The 18575-nt window shown below is 38.3% G+C and overlaps 1 protein-coding gene across 5 annotated transcripts in view; it reads left to right on the top strand.

The window, feature by feature from the left end:
* Positions 1–18575, top strand: part of ANKIB1 (ankyrin repeat and IBR domain containing 1) — a 100431-nt gene that overhangs the window by 21211 nt on the left and 60645 nt on the right. For all 5 annotated transcript variants that reach the window (XM_024766995.1, XM_024766994.1, XM_024766992.1 and 2 more), the window contains one exon: positions 12021–12321. In XM_024766995.1, the coding sequence (XP_024622763.1) occupies positions 12021–12321 (301 nt within the window). The remainder of the gene's footprint in view (positions 1–12020; positions 12322–18575) is intronic.

Raw genomic sequence — 18575 nt, 5'->3', positions numbered from 1 at the left:
CCGCGTCCCCTAAAAAAAAAAAAAAAAAAAAAATTTGCTGATCTGATCAATATTCCTGGTTCCTCTAAGAAGAAATATATCTGTCTCCATCCTCTGGTTATCATTCTATTGAATGAGTATTTAAAGACCTAAAGAAAGGGTGACTATATATTCTCTACATATACTTCACACTTATATTTTTACTTTATACTTAACTTTCAACTTCAGCCTAAAGTGTTTGGTGTTTTCTTTTAATTTTTATTGGAGTATAGTTGCTTTGTAATATTGTGTTAGTTTCTACTGTACAGCAAAGTGAATCAGCAATATGAATACATATATCCCCTCTTTTTTGAATTTCCTTCCCATTTAGGTACCACACAACATTGAATAGAGTTCCCTGGGCTATATAGTAGGTTCTCATTAGTTATCTATTTTATACATAGTATCAATAGTGTATATATGTCAATCCCAGTCTCCCAAGTCATCCCAGCCTGCCTTATCCCTTTAGTATCCATACGTTTGTTCTCTGTGTCTGTGTCTCTATTTCTGCTTTGTATATACAATTGTCTAAACCAATTTTTTCAGGTTCCAAATATATGCTTTAATATACGATATTTGTTTTTCTCTTTCTGACTTATTTCACTCTGTATGAGTCTCTAGGTCCATCCATATCTCTACAAATGTTCCTTTTTATGGCTGGGTAATATTCCATTGTATATATGTACCACATTTTCTTTATTTCATTCCTCTGCTGATGAACATTTAGGTTGCTTCCATGTCCTGGCTTTTGTAAATAGTGCTGCAATGAACATTGGGGGTGCATGTGTCTATGCCCAGTAATGGGATTGCTGGGTTATATGGTAGTTCTGTTTTTAGTTTTTTAAGGAATCTCCCTACTGTTCTCCATAGTGGCTCTATCAATTTACATTCCCATCAACAGTGCAAGAGGCTTCCCTTTTCTCCACAACCTCTCCAGCATTTATTGTTTGTGGATTTTTTGATGTTGGCCATTCTGACCAGTGTGAGGTGATACCTCATTGTAGTTTTCATTTGCATTGCTCAAATAATCAGTGATGTTGAGCATCTTTTCTTGTGTTTGTTGGCCATCTGTATGTCTTCTTTGGAGAAATGTCTGTTTAGGTTTTCCACCCATTTTTTGATTGGGTTTGTTTTTTTGATACTGAGCTGCATGAGCTGTTTGTATATTTGGAGATTAATGCTTTGTCAGTTGATTTGTTTGCAAATATATTCTCCCATTCTGAGGGTTATCTTTTCATGTTGTTTATGCTTTCCTTTGCTGTGCAAAGCTTTTTAAGTTTAATTAGGTCCCATTTCTTTATTTTTGTTTTTAATCTCATTATTCTAGGAGATGGATCAAAAAAGATCTTGATGCAATTTATGTCAAAGAGTGTTCTGCCTATATTTTCCTCTTAGAGTTTTATAGTGTCTGGCCTTTCATTTACGTCTTTAATCCATTTTGAGTTTATTTTTGTGTATGGTGTTAGGGAGTGTTCTAATTTCATTCTTTTACATGTAGCTGTCCAGTTTTCCCAGCACCACTTATTGAAGAGGCTGTCTTCACTCCATTGTATATACTGTCCTTCTTTGTCATAGATTAAGTGACCATAGGTGCATGGGTTTATCTATGGGCTTTCTATCCTGAACCATTGATCTATATTTCTGTTTCTGTGCCAGCACCATACTGTCTTGATTATTGTAGCTTTGTAGTGTAGTCTGAAGTCAGGGAGTCTGATTCCTCCAGCTCCATTTCTTTTCCTCAAGATTGCTTTTGCTATTCGAGGTCTTTTGTGTTTCTGTGCAAATTGTAAAATTTCTTGTTCTTTTCTATGAAAAATTCCATTGGTAATTTGATGGGTATTACACTGAATCTGTAGATTGCTTTCGGTGTATAGTCATTTTCACAGTATTGATCCTTCCAATCCAAGAACATGATATATGTCTCCATCTGTGTCATCTTTGATTTCTTTCATCATTATCTTATAGTTTTCTGTGTACAGGTCTTCTGCCTCCTTAAGTAGGTTTATTCCTAGGTATTTTATTCTTTTTTTGCAATGGTAAATGGGATTGTTTCCTTAATTTCTCTTTCTGATCTTTCATTGTTAGTATATAGGAATACAAGAGATTTTTGTGTATTAATTTTGTATCCTGCAACTTTACTAAATTCATTAATTAGTTCTAGTAGTTTTTTGGTGGCATCTTCAGGATTTTCTATGTATAGTATCATGTCATCTGCAAACAGTTACACTTTTACTACTTCTTTGCCAATTTGGATTCCTTTTATTACTTTTTCTTCTCTGACTGCTGTGACTAGGACTCCCAATACTATGTTGAATAATAGTGGAGAGAGTGGGCACTCTTGTCTTTTTCCTGATTTTAGAGGAAATGCTTTCAGTTTTTTACCATTGACAGTAATGTTTGCTGTGGGTTTGTCATATATGGCCTTTATTATGTTGAGGTAGGTTCCCTCTAGGCCCACTTTCTGGAGAGTTTTTATCATAAGTGGATGTTGAATTTTGTCAGAAGCTTTTTCTGCATCTATTGAGATGATCTTATGGTTTTTATTCTTCAATTTGTTAATATGGTGTATCACATTGATTGATTTGCATATATTGAAGAATCCTTGCCTCCCTGGTATAAATCCCACCTGATCATGGTGTATGATTTTTTTAATGTGTTGCCGGATTCAGTTTGCTAGTATCTTGTTGAGGATTTTTGCATCTATGTTCATCAGTGATATCGGCCTGTAATTTTCTTTTTTTGTGATATCTTTGTCTGCTGTTGGTATCAGGGTGATGGTGGCCTCGTAGAATGAGTTTGGCACGTTCCATCCTGTGCAATTTTTTGGAAGAGTTTGAGAAGGATACGTATTAGCTCTTCTCTAAATGTTTGATAGAATTCACCTGTGAAACCATCTGGTCGTGGACTGTTTGTTGGAAGATTTTTAATCACATTTTCAATTTCAGTATTTGTGATTGGTCTGTTCATATTTTCTGTTTCTTCCTGGTTCAGTCTTGGAAGGTTGTAGTTTTTTAAGAATTTGTCCATTTCTTCCAGGTTGTCCATTTTATTGGCATATAGTTGCTCATAGTAGTCTTTTATGATCCTTTGTATTTCTGTGGTGTCAGTTGTAACTTCTTTTTCATTTTTAATTATAATGATTTGAGTCTTCTCCCTTTTTTTCTTGATGAGTCTGGCTAATGGTTTATCAATTTTGTTTATCTTCTCAAAGAACCAGGTTTTAGTTTATTGATCTTTGCTATCATTTCTTTCATTTTTTCTTCATTTATTTCTGATCTGATCTTTATGATTTCTTTTCTTCTGCTAACTCTGGGGTTTTTTGTTCTTCTTTCCCGAATTGCTTTAGGTGTAAGGTTAGGTTGTTTATTTGAGATGTTTCTTGTTTCTTGAGGTAGGATTGTATTGCTATAAACTTCCCTCTTAGAACTGCTTTTGCTGCATCACATAGGTTTTGGGTCATCGTGTTTTCATTGGCATTTGTCTCTAGGTATTTTTTTATTCCCTCTTTGATTTCTTTGATGATCTCTTTGCTCTTTAGTAGCATATTGTTTAGCCTCTATGTATTTGTGTTTTTTACAGTTTTTATCCTATAATTCATTTCTAATCTCATAGTGTTGTGGTTGAAAAAGATGCTTGATATGGTTTCAATTTTCTTAAATTTACCAAGGCTTGATTTGTGGCCCAAGATGTGATCTACCCTGTGGAATGTTTTCTGTGCACTTGAGAAGAAAGTGAATCCTGCTACTTTTGGATAGAATGTCCTATAAATATCAGTTAAGTCTATCTGGTCCAATGTGTCATTAAGACTTGTGTTTCCTTATTAATTTTCTGTCTGGATGATCTATCCATTGGTGTAAGTGGAGTGTTAAAATCCCCCACTATTTTTGTGTTAATGTTGATTTCCCTTTTTATGCCCATTAGGGTTTGCCTGATGTATTGAGGTGCTCCTATGTTGGGTGCATAAATATTTACAATTGCTATATCTTCTTCTTGGACTGTTCCCATAATCATTATGTAGTGTCCTTCCTTATCTCTTGTTAGTCTCCATTTTAAAGTCTATTTTGTCTGATATGAGTAATGCTACTCCATCTTTCTTTTGATTTCCATTTGCATGGAATATCTTTTTCTGTCCCCTCACTTCAGCCTGTATGTGTCCCTAGGTCTGCAGTGGGTCTTCTGTAGACAGCATATATCGGGTCTTGTTTTTGTATCCATTTATCCAGTCAGTGTCTTGATTGGAGCATTTAATGCATTTACATGTAAGGTAATTATCAATATGTATGTTTCTGTTACCATTTTCTTAATTGTTTTGGGTTTGTTTTTGTAGGTCTTTTTCTTCTCTTGAGTTTCCTACCTCGAGAAGTCCTTTTAGCATTTGTTGCAAAGCTGGTCTGGTGTTCGTGAATTCTCTTAGCTTTTGCTTGTCTGTAAAGCGTTTGATCTCTCCATCAAATCTGAATGAGAACCTTGTTGGGTAGAGTAATCTTGGTTGTAGTTTTTTCCCTTTCATCACTTTAAATATATCCTGCCACTCCCTTCTTGCCTGCACAGTTTTTGCTGAAAGATCAGCTGATAACCTTTTGGAGATTCCCTTGTATGTTATTTGTTGCTTTTCCCTTGCTGCTTTTAATATTTTTTCTTTGTATTTAATTTTTGTTAGCTTGGTTAATCGTGTCTCGTCTTGTTTCTCCTTGGGTTTATCCTGTCCGGGACTCTCTGCGCTTCATGGACTTGATTGACTATTTCCTTCCCCATGTTAGGGAAGTTTTCCACTATAATCTCTTCACATATTTTCTCAGACCCTTTCTCTTTCTCTTCTTCTTCTGGGACCCCTATATTTGAAATGTTGGTGCGTTTAATGTTGTCCCAGAGGTCCCTGTGACTGTCTTCAATTCTTTTCATTCTTTTTTCTTTATTTTGGTCTGCAGTAGTTATTTCCACTACTTTATCTTCCAGGTCACTTATCCTTTCTTCCACCTCGGTTGTTTTGCTGTTGATTCCTTCTAGTGTATTTTAAATTTCATTTATTGTGGTGTTCATCACTGTTCATTTATTCTTTAGTTCTTCTAGATCCTTGTTAAATATTTCCTGTATTTTCTCCATTCTATTTTCAAGATTTTGGATCATCATTTCTACCATTACTCTGAATTCTTTTTCAGGTAGATTGCCTATTTCCTCTTCATTCATTTTGTTGTGGGTTTTTATCTTGCTCTTTTGTCTGCAACATATTTCTCTGTCTTCTCATTTTTTACTAACTTACTGTGTTTTGTCTCCTTTTGTCAGGCTGCAGGGTTGTAGTTCCTCTTGCTTCTGGTGTCTGCCCCCAGTGGGCGAGGTTGGTCCAGTGGCTTGTGTAGGCTTCCTGGTGGCGGGGACTGTGTTCTGGTGGGCAGAGCTGGATCTTGTCCCTCTGTTGGGCAGGGCCACGTCAAGTGGTGTGTTTTGGTGTGTCTGTGGGCTTAATACGACTTTAGACACCTGTCTCTGGTGTTTCCTTTGTTCTTAATTGTTTGGAGATCAGTGGCTCATAATTTCTTTATTAAAGCCTTTAATATCCTATACTAGAATCAAAAATTACCTTATTGCTCTCCTTTCCTAAGAATAAGCAATTCTCATCTCTTTAATCTGTGTATCTTTTGTTTTTCAAAATTTATTTAGGTAGTACAGAGAAAATGACAAATCATGATTATTTTAAATGATTAGTTGATTTTGGAATTAAATTACTCTTCTTAACACTGTGTCATGTAGAATAAGGATAAATAGCATTTACGCATCATCATTAAGTGAAATACCAACTCTGTTTTAACTCTTTGTGTTTTAGATAGCTTCAGTTATTTCACCATGTGTAACCTTGCTTAAACTTTCTAACAGATTGATGGCCATTATTTTCTCATGCTGCCTCATGTAATCTGGCATACCTGCCTGCTAGCTTCAGTATAGACCCTGGCTAAGCTTGCCTAGATTCCTGACACATGACATATATGGGTATACAAAGGAATATACCTAGCCAGAGACAAAATACTTTAGTTCCCATAAAGTAAATTACCCATTTGCAGTAAGGCCTTATTTTATCCCCATTTCCTTTAGCTTTATAGTACCTGCAACAGCAGGCATAACTTTCCCCTCTTCTCAGGCAGAATAATACAGCAAAAGAAGGGTAGTTTACAGTTTAGGAGCTAGTTTGCCTCTGTATCTCTCTGAACCTAGTTTACATTATACCATATCACAGTGCTTCTTTCATGGGAAACTAAATTCATATTCATAAATAGTTACTACTTAATGTAGCAAAAAGACTGTTTAGACTTTGGAGTCAGCATGTTCTAGTTTGGATATACAGTTCATTAGTTGTAGCTTCTTAGGAAAGTCATGTATAAAATGGGGAATTAGAGTGCTTATTCCTTAGATTTTACAGGATAGCTTCTTGTGCTTCCTTGGAAATAAAAGGGGCCTGTCTTTTGGTATAAATAAAATATAAAATCTTTATTAAAGCATGTCTTTATCAAAGCATATGTTAATACTAAACTCTGAGAATTAAAATAGAGTTTCCAGTTATTGATATCTATTTTTTTGACTCATGTTTCAGGAGTTATTAAATTCTTTTAAATGGTTCAATGCAGTTCTCTTCTCCTAACCTCCCTTGTATGCAAACACTATAAGGGCAGGGAGTTAATCTGTTTTCTTAACAATATGCCTAACTTCTAAAATAGTACCTGGCAAACAACGACTGCTCAAAAATAATGTTGCATGGAAGAAAAGTTTTAAAAGCAACTGAAAGTGTATGTGTATGTTAAGTGACTGGGAGGATAAGAGTGTTATGGCAAGAAACTGAGGCCCTAAGAGAGAACACTGTTATTTTGTGGGGAGCTCAACTGAATATGAGATAATGATGAAATATGCAAGAGAAATGGGACTCTGAGAAGTTAGAATATGGTCTAAAGGTCACATTAGACAGGGTGAAAGAGAATTAAGAATTATCACAGAAGTGATAGTAGAAGCCCTTTGAGAGAAACCATGATTCTGCTACCACTGTCTATTATTTGGGTTCTGATAAAAGTTTACAGCTTACAAAGTGTATTCATAGAAACCATTGAAAGATAAGTGACTTTAAGAGTAGATGTGCTCTCTGAAAGGAGGGAATGTGTATGGAGAAGTAAATAGATTCAGGAAGTGAATTTGCTTCCAGTAAGGGGATAGGAAAGTGAAGCCATCTTCATGGGTAAAAGATTGTACTGAAAAAATTAAGAGGTCTGTTAAAAAGATGTGTAGTAGGGCTTCCCTGGTGGCGCAATGGTTGAGAGGCCGCCTGCCGATGCAGGGGACACAGGTTCGTGCCCTGGTCCGGGAGGATCCCACATGCCGCGGAGTAGCTGGGCCGGTGAGCCATGGCCGCTGAGCCTGCGTGTCCGGAGCCTGTGCTCCGCAACGGGAGAGGCCATGGCAGTGAGAGGCCCGCGTGCCGCAAAAAAAAAAAAAGTGTAGTTATGGAAACCGAGGTGATACAGAGGTCAGGATATAAATGGATTATTAGCAGTTTCAGATTAAAAACAAGAATTGAGGACAGTGATAAGAATTTAGCTCTGAAAGAGTGCAATTTTAGTACAGTGATCAGAATAGGGTCATACTGAAGTGGAGATTAAATGTAGAAGAAATATAGGTAGCAGATATAAACTGACTGTTTGATAATTAACAGTGAAAGAATCTAGAAAAACAGATGGCTTCTGGATGGATTATTAGGGTCAAATGAAAGGGATTTTTTTTTTCCAGGTTAATGTTTTCCTTATTCCATCTTCCTGCCAATTATCTCCTGTCCTTGTTCCAGAATTAACCTTATATGCAAGTAGTAAAATATACTTCATGATTACTGGCATAGTTATAGAAAGGTGCCTATCTAAAACTTACATATCAATTATAAATTTATAGTTCTGTTTATTCATTCATGTAAATTAAAGAAGATTCTACTTTTTAAATTAAACATAATAAAATAGTAATATGAATCAATAAAATTAGAATATCCAGCTTTACAGTTTTAGTACAAAATATTTATGCAGGTATTGTATTGTGTCTAATAAATTTGAGAATCTTTCCTGAATAAATATGTATAAAGAAGCTATTTTAATACTTTAACTTCAGAATAATAATGTTTGTTTGGTTTGATTAATCAGAATCTGGCAGATTGGGTATAAGAACATTTGCAAAATTATCACACTATCTCTTCCCTCTATTGGGGAGGATCTAGAATTGTTTAATGAGAGAGAGATTGATAGAGAAAGAGAGCTTTCTCCATATCAGCTGACATCCTTCCAACTTGTATTAAATTCCGTGCTGATAATTCCTTGTATTAAATTCCATGGTTTGTTTCTCTCCTGAACAAACTAAAAGAGAAAATAAATGATATATTGGAAATAGGGATAGGAAAGGCTAAATAAATGTGGTTGTACAGAATCTTATAGACTCTGAATTAATTTTAATAATTTATTTCTAAATTAAATTTTTAAGAATATGAAATCTTTTTTATTCTTAATAATGCCTCTTAGAAGAAGTTTTAATCTTGAACACATTTTTAGAGTATTGTCTAGATTTTGGTTATTCATTATAATCCACTATAATTCAACCATTATAAATACAGGGAGATATCACTGAGAATATTATCATCAGTTGTTGACTTAGGGAAAATATATTTTTCCTTTTTTTTTCTTTTAAACTATGAAGCAACATTATGGTTATATAAATAAATAAAACTACTCACATTCCTGCCTCCCTTAAACAACTGTTAGAATTATTCCTTGTTCCCTTCTAGTTTTAGCTATAAGTGTTCATAGATAGACTTTTCAATGACTTTATAATTTTCTATTGTATAGAAAGACCATAATTTATGTTTCCCATTTTTCCTATAACCAGACATTTAAGTTACTACAGATTTTTCTATTCAAAATAACAGTATATTGAATGTCATTGTTCCTATAGATTTTTATTCTTTAAGTTATTTCCTTTAGGATAAATTCCAGGAGTAGGTTTACTTGGTCAAAGACTATCAACCATATATTAGTTGGTTATATATATTACATATATTAGGTATATATTTATGTTGATTATATATATAATATATATGTTAGCTATTATGTAACTTGTGTAAGATCATATAGCTAAAAAGTGACAGAACTGGGATTAGAGTCTGGCAGTCTGTACTAGATACCATGTTCTTTACCAGTCGGCTACACTGCTGGCTTGAGAGATCTACAATTCTATCTTAATATATTCCCAATAAAAGTAATATTCATTCAGTTCATCTATCAAAATTATAGCAAGAGTCTGTGTCTGACACTGTACTGGGGATTCAAGAAAGAACAGGATACAGACCCTGCCATAGAAGGCTGTAAACCAAGTGGGAGAAGGGAAAAGATATGTAAGAAAGTAACTGTGATACAATGTAATGAATTATATAATTAGAATATTATAGGAAGACAAAGAAGGGAATGACCAAATGCCACTGGAGGAGGCCGCCTTGTGTAAAGAGGCTTCTAAGTAGGGCTGGGTTTGTTTAGATGGCTAGGTCAGGTCCTGGGGAACCAAATAGCAGAGCAAGCAATGAAGAGCCTACAAATGTACTGCAGGGGTCAGAAGGCCATAAAGGCTATGTAGGACTGTAGAGAAAATATGCACAGTTAGGGTTTTCTGAGCAAATTTTATTAGAACTTGGGACCTGGGCTTAAAAGACAAGCCTTGGAAGTTAAACTTTGACTGAGTAGAGATTGAGAACTCCAGAGAGGTTTACCTCTCAGGAGATACATGTTTACATTTGAATAAGGTGTGGATGAGACCTAAGACCATTGAGACGTTCCCTAAGTTGTAAGACTCAGAGATGCTAGTCTTATCTTCTGCCCAGAAACATATTTTACATTCCAAACCATAAGAACCCAGGATCTTCCCTAGGACAATTTGTTCACACTCAAGGATAGGTTCCCCCACTCTGACACCCCCCCACCCGCTTCTCTCCCCGCCTCCCCCCATCTCCAGAGGGGAGGAGGTCTGCTATACAAGCCTTCCAGAGTCTTATTTTTGCAGCTAATTGCTTTATTAACTTCCTATTGTTGCTGTAACAAATTACCACAAACTTGGTGACTTAACACAAATTTACTATCTTAAAGCTCTGGAGATCAGAAGTCTCAAATGGTTTCACAGGATTAAACTCAAGGTTTTGGCAGAGCTGTATTCCTTCTGCAGGCTCCTGGGTAGAATCCCTTACCTTACCTTTTCCAGTTTCCAAAAACTGCCTGCACTTCTTGGCTTGTGACCCCTTCTACCATTTTTAAAGACAGAAGCATAGCATCTTTGAATATCTCTCTGATTCTCACCCTCCTGTCTTTCTGTTCTAAGGACTCAAGATTACATTGGGCCCACCTGGATAATCTAGGATAATTTCCCAATGTCAAGAACCTTAACTTAATCTTATCTGCGAAGTCCCTTTTACTGTGTAAGGTAACATATTCACAGGTTCCAGGAATTAGGACATAAACCTCTTTGGGGTGGGGACATTAGTCTGCCTGTCACATTCGCCCACAGCGCAGACCCCAGTACATGTATTGTACTGTGATGTCTGATCGGGCTTGGATTGCATTACCCCCGTGGTAAGAGTTGGGTTATGAGGGACTGGCATGGTTATTATAAGTAATAATATTTCATTTGTTTCTGCTTCAGAGACTTCATGTCTTACTTTCAGGCTAGTTTTGAAGGGCTATATTGCCGAGCTGTGTAGAATCTTGAATTATAAAAACAGGAAATATGCAGAGTTGTTCTGAAAGTTGTCTGGGACCTTCTACTACTTTAGGACAACTTACTCAGCCTTTTTCTGATAAGAGCGTTCCACCTTGGCTAACTCATTCAAATTGAAAAGCCCATCCTAGTTCCTTTTTGGTCAGGGTTTTTGGTTTTTCTTGTTCTAAGCTGAAACTAACCTAAAAACAATTCAGATGAATCTAGGATTTAAGAGTTTGACTCTGTTTCCTTCCCATTGCTCTTCTGCACTTGGACATAGGAACGCAAATGATACCATACCTCCGCAGTAAATGTGATTCATCTTCAGATATGGGACTGTATGCCCATTTCATAGTGTATTTGTGTTTTTTAATACAGGCTGACTGTATTTTAGTAGGTCTTATCCAACTCATTTTCCAGTATCCTATTATGGCCACTGAACTGGCTCAAATATTAGTCCATTGACCCTAGCTCAAGGATGTAGTGGATGCTAGGCATGGATGCTAGGCACAACTCTCAGATCTGGGTTTGGCAGTAGCTAAGGCAGCTCACCTAGACCTACCATTGGTAAGGGCTGCCACCTTGGAATTAGATCTTTTTCTCCCAGAACTAACCATAGCTTACTCCCCTCAAAGAGTATTATACCGTGTAATATGTGCCTTATTCTTTCAAAGGCTAGCCAAAGACTTAGGTAGAGAAATTTTTCCTAGATTTAACATTTAACGTTCCCACTAGCTCCCAGACTTATGCATTGCTTGCTTCGCTTATATTGTCACCATCCTTATTAAGTAAATATGTACTCAAGAAAAAAAATAGAGCAGAGCAATAAACAAAAAAAATTGGTGTGGTATGTTTAATACTGTACCTAAGGCATTTATGTTAATTGACATATTAGTCTGTAAGTGGCCCTTTCGGTTCCTTTCCTTCTTCCTCCCCTTCCTTTTATCTTCCTTGTTTCTTCACTTCTCTTTCATTTTCCTTTTCCTTACCTTTCTTTTTTCTTCCTATGCCTTTTTCTCTTTAATTAGCAAATACTGTAAAGATATGCAACTTTGGTTTTTTGGTATTATTATTCTAGAATGGAGTTTTTTATAACTAAGAATTAGTCATTCAACGTATTTTGAAACAGTGCTTCAATAGAAATTGGATTAGCAGCTTAAAAGTAGAGGTTACCTTTTAAATGTATCTTCCGTGTACTCTTTCAAGGTAGGAAAAAAACTGATTTTCATCCTTTTCCTTTACCATTTTAGGACCTTTCTTTTTGGTAGAGATGGAAATCCAAATAAACGGAATGTGCACAATGAAACATCTATGCATTTGTTATGTATGGGCCCTCAAATTATGATATCGGAAGGAGCCCTTCATCCTCGCTTAGCACGCCCCGCAGAAGATGATTTTAGAAGAGCAGACTGTCTGCAGATGATTTTAAGATGGAAAGGAGCAAAACTTGACCAAGGCGAATATGAGAGAGCAGCTGTTGATGCAGTTGATAACAAAAAGAACACACCCCTGCACTATGCTGCTGCCTCAGGGATGAAAACCTGTGTAGAGGTAAAACTTTGGTGGTGTTTTTTTTTTAAATATTCTGCATGGTAAAATCTGTGTCTTGGTAATGTGTAATAATCAGTTTTGTTTTACTTATCTTAACAGTTAATTTAGCTAGTCATTTCTGTCCCTTTTGTGGTTCTAAAAGAATCAGGAGCCCTTGTTTTAGGGAAAACAAACCCATAAACATTCATCCTTGGAAATAAAATGGAATTAGGAGCAATTGAAAATTTGCTAACATTCCTGAAGATAACAGTCATCATACAAACTCTATCATATTGAGAGTAATAGTTTTAGGAGAGACATGTTTTATATTTTTTGCTTATTTTTAGAAGCCAACTTATAAAATTTATACATATGGCAAATCTTGACAAGTGGGACCTTTAGCTATATATAGAATTGATCAGTTCCCTAAGCAATTGATAAATATTAATGAATACATTTATTGGGGTCTTTTAAAAACATATATATATTAAAATGTGCTGGTTTTTTCTGTGTAGTCTGCATTAAAGTGCCTGAATACTATATTGTAATTGAGTTTTTCCATATATGTTTTTCATATATATAAATACCTAACAACAGGCTTAGATAAAATCAACCATATAGTGTAGGATCTTAACTAAGCTAAGAAATCATTACTCTTTGTACTGTCATCACTACTCTACATACAGAAGAACAGGTTTCTCTCAGCTATGTAGAGGTCAGTCCATACATAATTCTTAGAAGTTCTTTTGTATAGATGTACTTAAGTTTCAGTGGGGAGAATTATAGATTGAATCACAGAGTATCCAGTTACCAAAAAAGTAGGACTTTATTGGAAAAATCAATGATCCAGATTAAATATATATTAATCAGATTAAAATACATATCTGAAAATTTAGTATTTCCTTAATGTTATTCATCTATATAAACTTCATATTTCTAAATTGATAAATATACCAAAAAATATGAAGGTCCTTCATTTTCGTACTTGTGTGAAAAGGTTATGGCCATTTAGGGACTTCCCTGGTGGCACAGTGGTTAAGAATCCTCCTGCCAATGCAGGGGACACAGGTTCAGTCTCTGCTCCAGGAAGATCCCACATACTGCGGAGTAACTAAGCCCATGTGCCACAACTACTGAGCCTGCGCTCTAGAGCCCGCAAGCCACAACTACTGAGCCCACACACCCAAACTACTGAAGCCCGCACACCCTAGAGCCTGCGTGCTGCAACTACTGAAGCCCGCGAGCTCTAGGGCCCGCGTGCAACAACTGCTGAGCCCATGTGCTGCAACTACTGAAGCCCGTGCAGCTAGAGCCTGTGCTCCTCAACAAGAGAAGCCACTGCAGTGAGAAGCCCACACACTGCAACAAAGAGTAGCCCCCACTCGCTACAACTAGAGAAAGCCGGCGTGCAGCGAAGAAGACTCACTGCAGCCAAAAATAAATCTAAAAAAAAAAAAAGGTTATGGCCATTTATATGATTTCTTTAGTGTATCTGAAGTGTCAGTTATTTTCACTTCTAGAACCTTTCTGATCTTATCTTGTGTTTATTGCTGTTGTTTGTGATACTTACTAATCTTTTAGAATCTTTGTCATTACATCTCTTGGGTTTGTGTCACCTTTGCCCACTAGTTAATTAGTGACAGTCATTAACTTGAAACTAATTTTAAGCTTTGCTTTCTAACTTTGATTCGCGGTGTGGTGGAAGGATGTTCTAGGATTTTGCGGGAGGGAGGCTATGGGCAGAATTCCTGAAGGCTTTTTACACAAGTCTTTTTGTATATTGTTCTATGCCCACCTCTTACGAAAGAATCACTGCCTATAGTGACTCATCATTGTTGACGGGACTGCATCATATTTCTCAAGTGAATTAGAGTAGAAAATATCTTATTCTTGATAGTAATAATAATGCTCTTAAACTGCTGCTTTAATATCTTGCTTCCAAAAATTCTCTATAAGCATTGCTTTAGTAGTTGTTCATTTTGAAGTATGTTTGCAATGACATGTTATTAAATTATTTTTAAAAATTGAATGTGGTGTTTTTACCAACATTGTTTTTTGCTCAGTGAAGGAAATTAGTACCAGGTTTATTCTGAACTGACAGGCCTGATGATTTGCTTGGTGTGAATGTATGTGTAAGTTTTAACTGTTTGATCTGTCAGCAAATCACTTTATACAAACCACACCATTTAATAACTGTTTTCATTTTTTTGTGTTCAGAAGAGCTCTTTGACTTAATGTAAAACACCTCAAATAGAGCCCTATAAATACCTTCATTGCATTTATTCTAGTTGTCATCAACAGATTTTAGCTCATCATTTTACCCATATAAAGCTATCTTAAATCTCTTATATATACTTGACTGTATACCCAGCCTTAGGTCTTAAATGACTTTTGATAATGTTTACTGTTAATTAAACCAGAAGAGTTTCACAGGGAAGTGTACATTAATTTCCAGAGGCCTTATGTTTTCTAGTTCTAGTGAGTAAAACAAATACATTGAAATACATAACCTACTATGTAACTGTACTTCTTAGAGAATTAGTCCTCAAGTGTCTTAGTGTTTGTATAAGGTCTTCTAACATTCACTGTGCTCATTGGTACCAAGCATGATATAAAGGGTTTGGGTTGAGTAAAAGACTGTTATCAGATATTTACTAATTTTTTTTATTAAGCTAAGCTATCATAGTATGGTATATAGGGCACTGGTTTCTAGTCTTGGTCCTCACAGAGACTGTCTGTAAGACCTTGAGCGAATCAGTCAACTTCTTTGAGATTATCAGTGTCAACCATCCAAATAGGAAACTATCACAGTTATCTCAAAAGACCCCTTTTAGTGCTAATTTTCTCTTAATCTGTGATTGCAGTAAAATATATCCCATTTTCAGTGTCTAGCCTTTGAGGTTAAATTGATTATTTTACTCCATGGTTAAGGTCAAGCTATTTTTTTTAACTCTTGAGGACATATCTATGGAAATACATCTTTTCTAGTTGTTGTTTTTCTCTCTGTGTGTTTATTTAAGGACAGAGCTGATAAAGTCAACAGCAGACAATTTCATATGTGCATTTAAACACATACTTTCCTATGGCTCATTATTGTGAACCATATAAATGAAATGTTTAAAAACTCCCCCTTCTCTCTGTAATAATTGTGTTCCATAGTCAGCTAAAGGGACACACACAGAACATAACATAAAAGTATCTTTTTTTTAATTTATTTATTTATTTTTGGCTGCATTGGGTCTTTGTTGCTGTGGGCGGGCTTTCTTTAGTTGCGGTGACTGGGGGACACCCCCCATCGCTGCACGCTGTGTGTGGGGGGGGCCTGGGACCCTTGCTGCGGTGGCCTCTCCCCCTGCAGAGCATGGGCTCCAGGCGCACAGGCTTCAGTAGTTGTGGCTCGCCAGCTCTAGAGCACAGGCTCAGCAGCCGCAGTGCACGGGCCTAGCCGCTCCCCGGCATGTGGGATCTTCCCGGACCAGGGATTTCTGAGGTCCATAGGGAAGACTGAATCTAAACGCCTCCCTCCTTTTTCTCTTGTGCTGCTGGCTGCTGCCTCGTGCTTTTTCCTCTCTTTCTATCTCTCAGAAGTTGTGCTGAGAGAAAAAAACATAGGCTAGAAAAGGGATGCACCCTGGACTGGTGTTTGTGGTGTGTGTGTGTGTGTGTGTGTGTGTGTGTGTGTGTGTGTGTCCCCAGAGGCTGGAACCACAGTTCCTCTGATGAACCCTGGAGGCGGCCCAGTTCCTGATTGGTGGTTGCCATGGAGACCCACCTAAGCCTCTTTCACCTGAGCTGTATTATCTGAAGAGGGCGGCTCTCTGACCTGACAGTCACCTGAGAAGACCAGGAGGTGAGAGGGAGCCTGTGTCCAGATGGCATTCTCTGCCCTGTCCTCTCCCAGCAGGCACTTGGGGTGGCACAAACTGGGGGAGCCAGACCATGCTCACTGCACCCTCTGTAGAGCCCTAGGTGGACCTGCTCAGGGCAGATGTTTCCAGCTACTTGGTGAATGGTTCCTGGCCAGAACCCACTCTTTCCACCCCTCCCTCCACCAGGGGAGGGGTGATTCAGGAGCAGAGGGCAGGGGCCTTCACCTTTAATCACCACACCCTCACCTGTCCTCCTCTTTGCTAATCGAAATTCTCTCCTTCCCTCAAGTCAAGCTCAAGTGCAGAAAGTTCTTCTGATGTTCTGGAGGAGGGGCGAGGCTAAGGAAATAATCCAGGGAGAGGAGGAAAGATGGACTGTGATTATTGAGTTTGAGGTATTTGAGCTAACATGAGGGGCTGGCAGGAGCCCTCCTGTTGCTGTTCTCCCAAATCCCACATTTGCATCTGGGCCTCCTGCCTGTCTCTGTGCTCTGGGCACTGTCACTTGCAGACTATTCTGGCTTCGGGCCCATGTGGGCCAGACTGCCCCTAACAGACATCAGAAACCGTTGCATGCTGCCCTGTGGGGGGCCTCAGGGGTGCTCGAGTGGGCACTAAGCTGCATTGTAATAGACCTCAAGTGATGCTGTGCCAGGTACCAGGTGGTAGGGTGACTTCTGGATACACCTTGTCCTGATTGTATTGAAAATAAAGCAGAAGGCATCGCCAAGAAGAAATTAAACCATGCCTGATGAGCTGCCTCACACTGCTCACCCGCCTGCCTGCGTGTTTTGACTGTGTTCCTGGGTGAAACGCCACTTTGTGCTTCCTCTGTGGCTGGTTCCATTAGGCATATCTGCCGTCCCTCCTCATCCAGCTGCTCAAGCAGGGGTCTTGAGTCAGGAGCTGGACCATATACCTCTCTTGACCAGTTCACAGCCCAACAGTCCCAAAGATTGAGAAGGTCTCTTGGGGACGGGAGACTCCCATGTTTTGAGGAGCTGAAGTTGACCTCCTTGCACTCACAGTTCCCTGGTGGCCTCCACCCCAGGACCAGCTAAGGCCAGAGCAGCCTGGGGCAGGTAGCCAGGAGTCCCCACCTCTGAGCATCCCACCTCTATCCTGACGCAAGGGCAGAAATTCCAAGGCATTTCCATGCTGGGGAGAAGGGAAGAGTGGGATGAGAAGGCTTTGCTCTCCCTTTGGGAAAGTTGCTAAAAAGTGACGAGAAGAGGTCAGTGACTAAGTCACAAATTCGTTCATGCAGCACGTATGTCTAGAGCACTGTTGTGTGCAGGCATACCAGTTGCTGGCTGAGGGTGTGTGATCCCATTCCCCTCCCCCTCGCTCCACACTTGCCAGCCAAGCCCCTGTGAGGCTGGGTCAGATGAGTAGAAGGTGGAATTCTTGCAGGAGAGTGGGGAGCAGAGACAATATTAGGGTTCAGAGCTAAATGCCTTTATCTTCCTGCTGTATAATCTTGGGTCCACCACAGACCATTCTATTTGAATGAAAAAATTCATCCCGTGGATTAGTCTTAAAACCTCACCCTCAAACACACACGTGCACGCATGCACACACACAACGCACACACACACAATTAATGTAAAAGATCATGCCGGTTCTGAGCCATCAAAGGCAGATCCCTCTGCAGCAGTGTGCTAAGGACTTCTGACCTGTGACTTTGGGGAACATGCACATAGATGACCAGGTTCTTAGCGTCCTCCCTCTCGACACAGCTGCCCCCTTCCCTGTACTTTTCAGTGATGCCTTCAACCAGGAGAGGGGGATCATCTCCTCTCTCCTCCCTCCCCCACCTGCTGCCTTGACACCACAAAGAGGGCTCGATGTTTGTGTTGACTGCTCATTTCTTTTCATCTGTTAACCTGTGGAGGCTTTGTGATTATCCACACTGAGTGTGAGTTTGTATTGGGGAGAGAAGGTGGTTGTGTTTTTTTTCTCTCATTCGACATCAGTGGAGGTTGTCAAAGCATAGGTAAATATTCAGCAACCATTCAAATGGAGAAGCACCAATGGGGCCCGTGACATTGCCTCACAAATGGTGTTTGATTAATAAATTGGAGATGTGGAATTGCGAAGCCATTGGTTCAGGGCTGGATTAAAAACATCTTAATCATAGAGTTCTTTTGGGAACTTGCAGGTGTGACAGTATCAGTGGCTAAATATTTTATATATATATATATGCATATACGTATATATACATATACATATATGTATATATATATGGAATATCTAGCCCTGAAGTTTCTCATGTTATATTGCTGCCTAGTTGACAATGGGCATTCCAACAGTCTCTCAAATTCAGTGTTTCCAAAACTGTACTCAGTCTTCTCTACCAGTTCCTCCTCTTGACTGCCTTATTCCTATTAATGATGCTACCGTTAT

This window comes from Neophocaena asiaeorientalis, unplaced genomic scaffold (genome assembly GCF_003031525.2).
Source record: "Neophocaena asiaeorientalis asiaeorientalis breed wild unplaced genomic scaffold, Neophocaena_asiaeorientalis_V1.1 scaffold70, whole genome shotgun sequence".
In the NCBI taxonomy this organism is placed as follows: domain Eukaryota; kingdom Metazoa; phylum Chordata; class Mammalia; order Artiodactyla; family Phocoenidae; genus Neophocaena; species Neophocaena asiaeorientalis.
The sequence above is the reverse complement of the archived record's forward strand: the minus strand, read 5'-3'. Positions and strand labels throughout refer to the sequence as shown.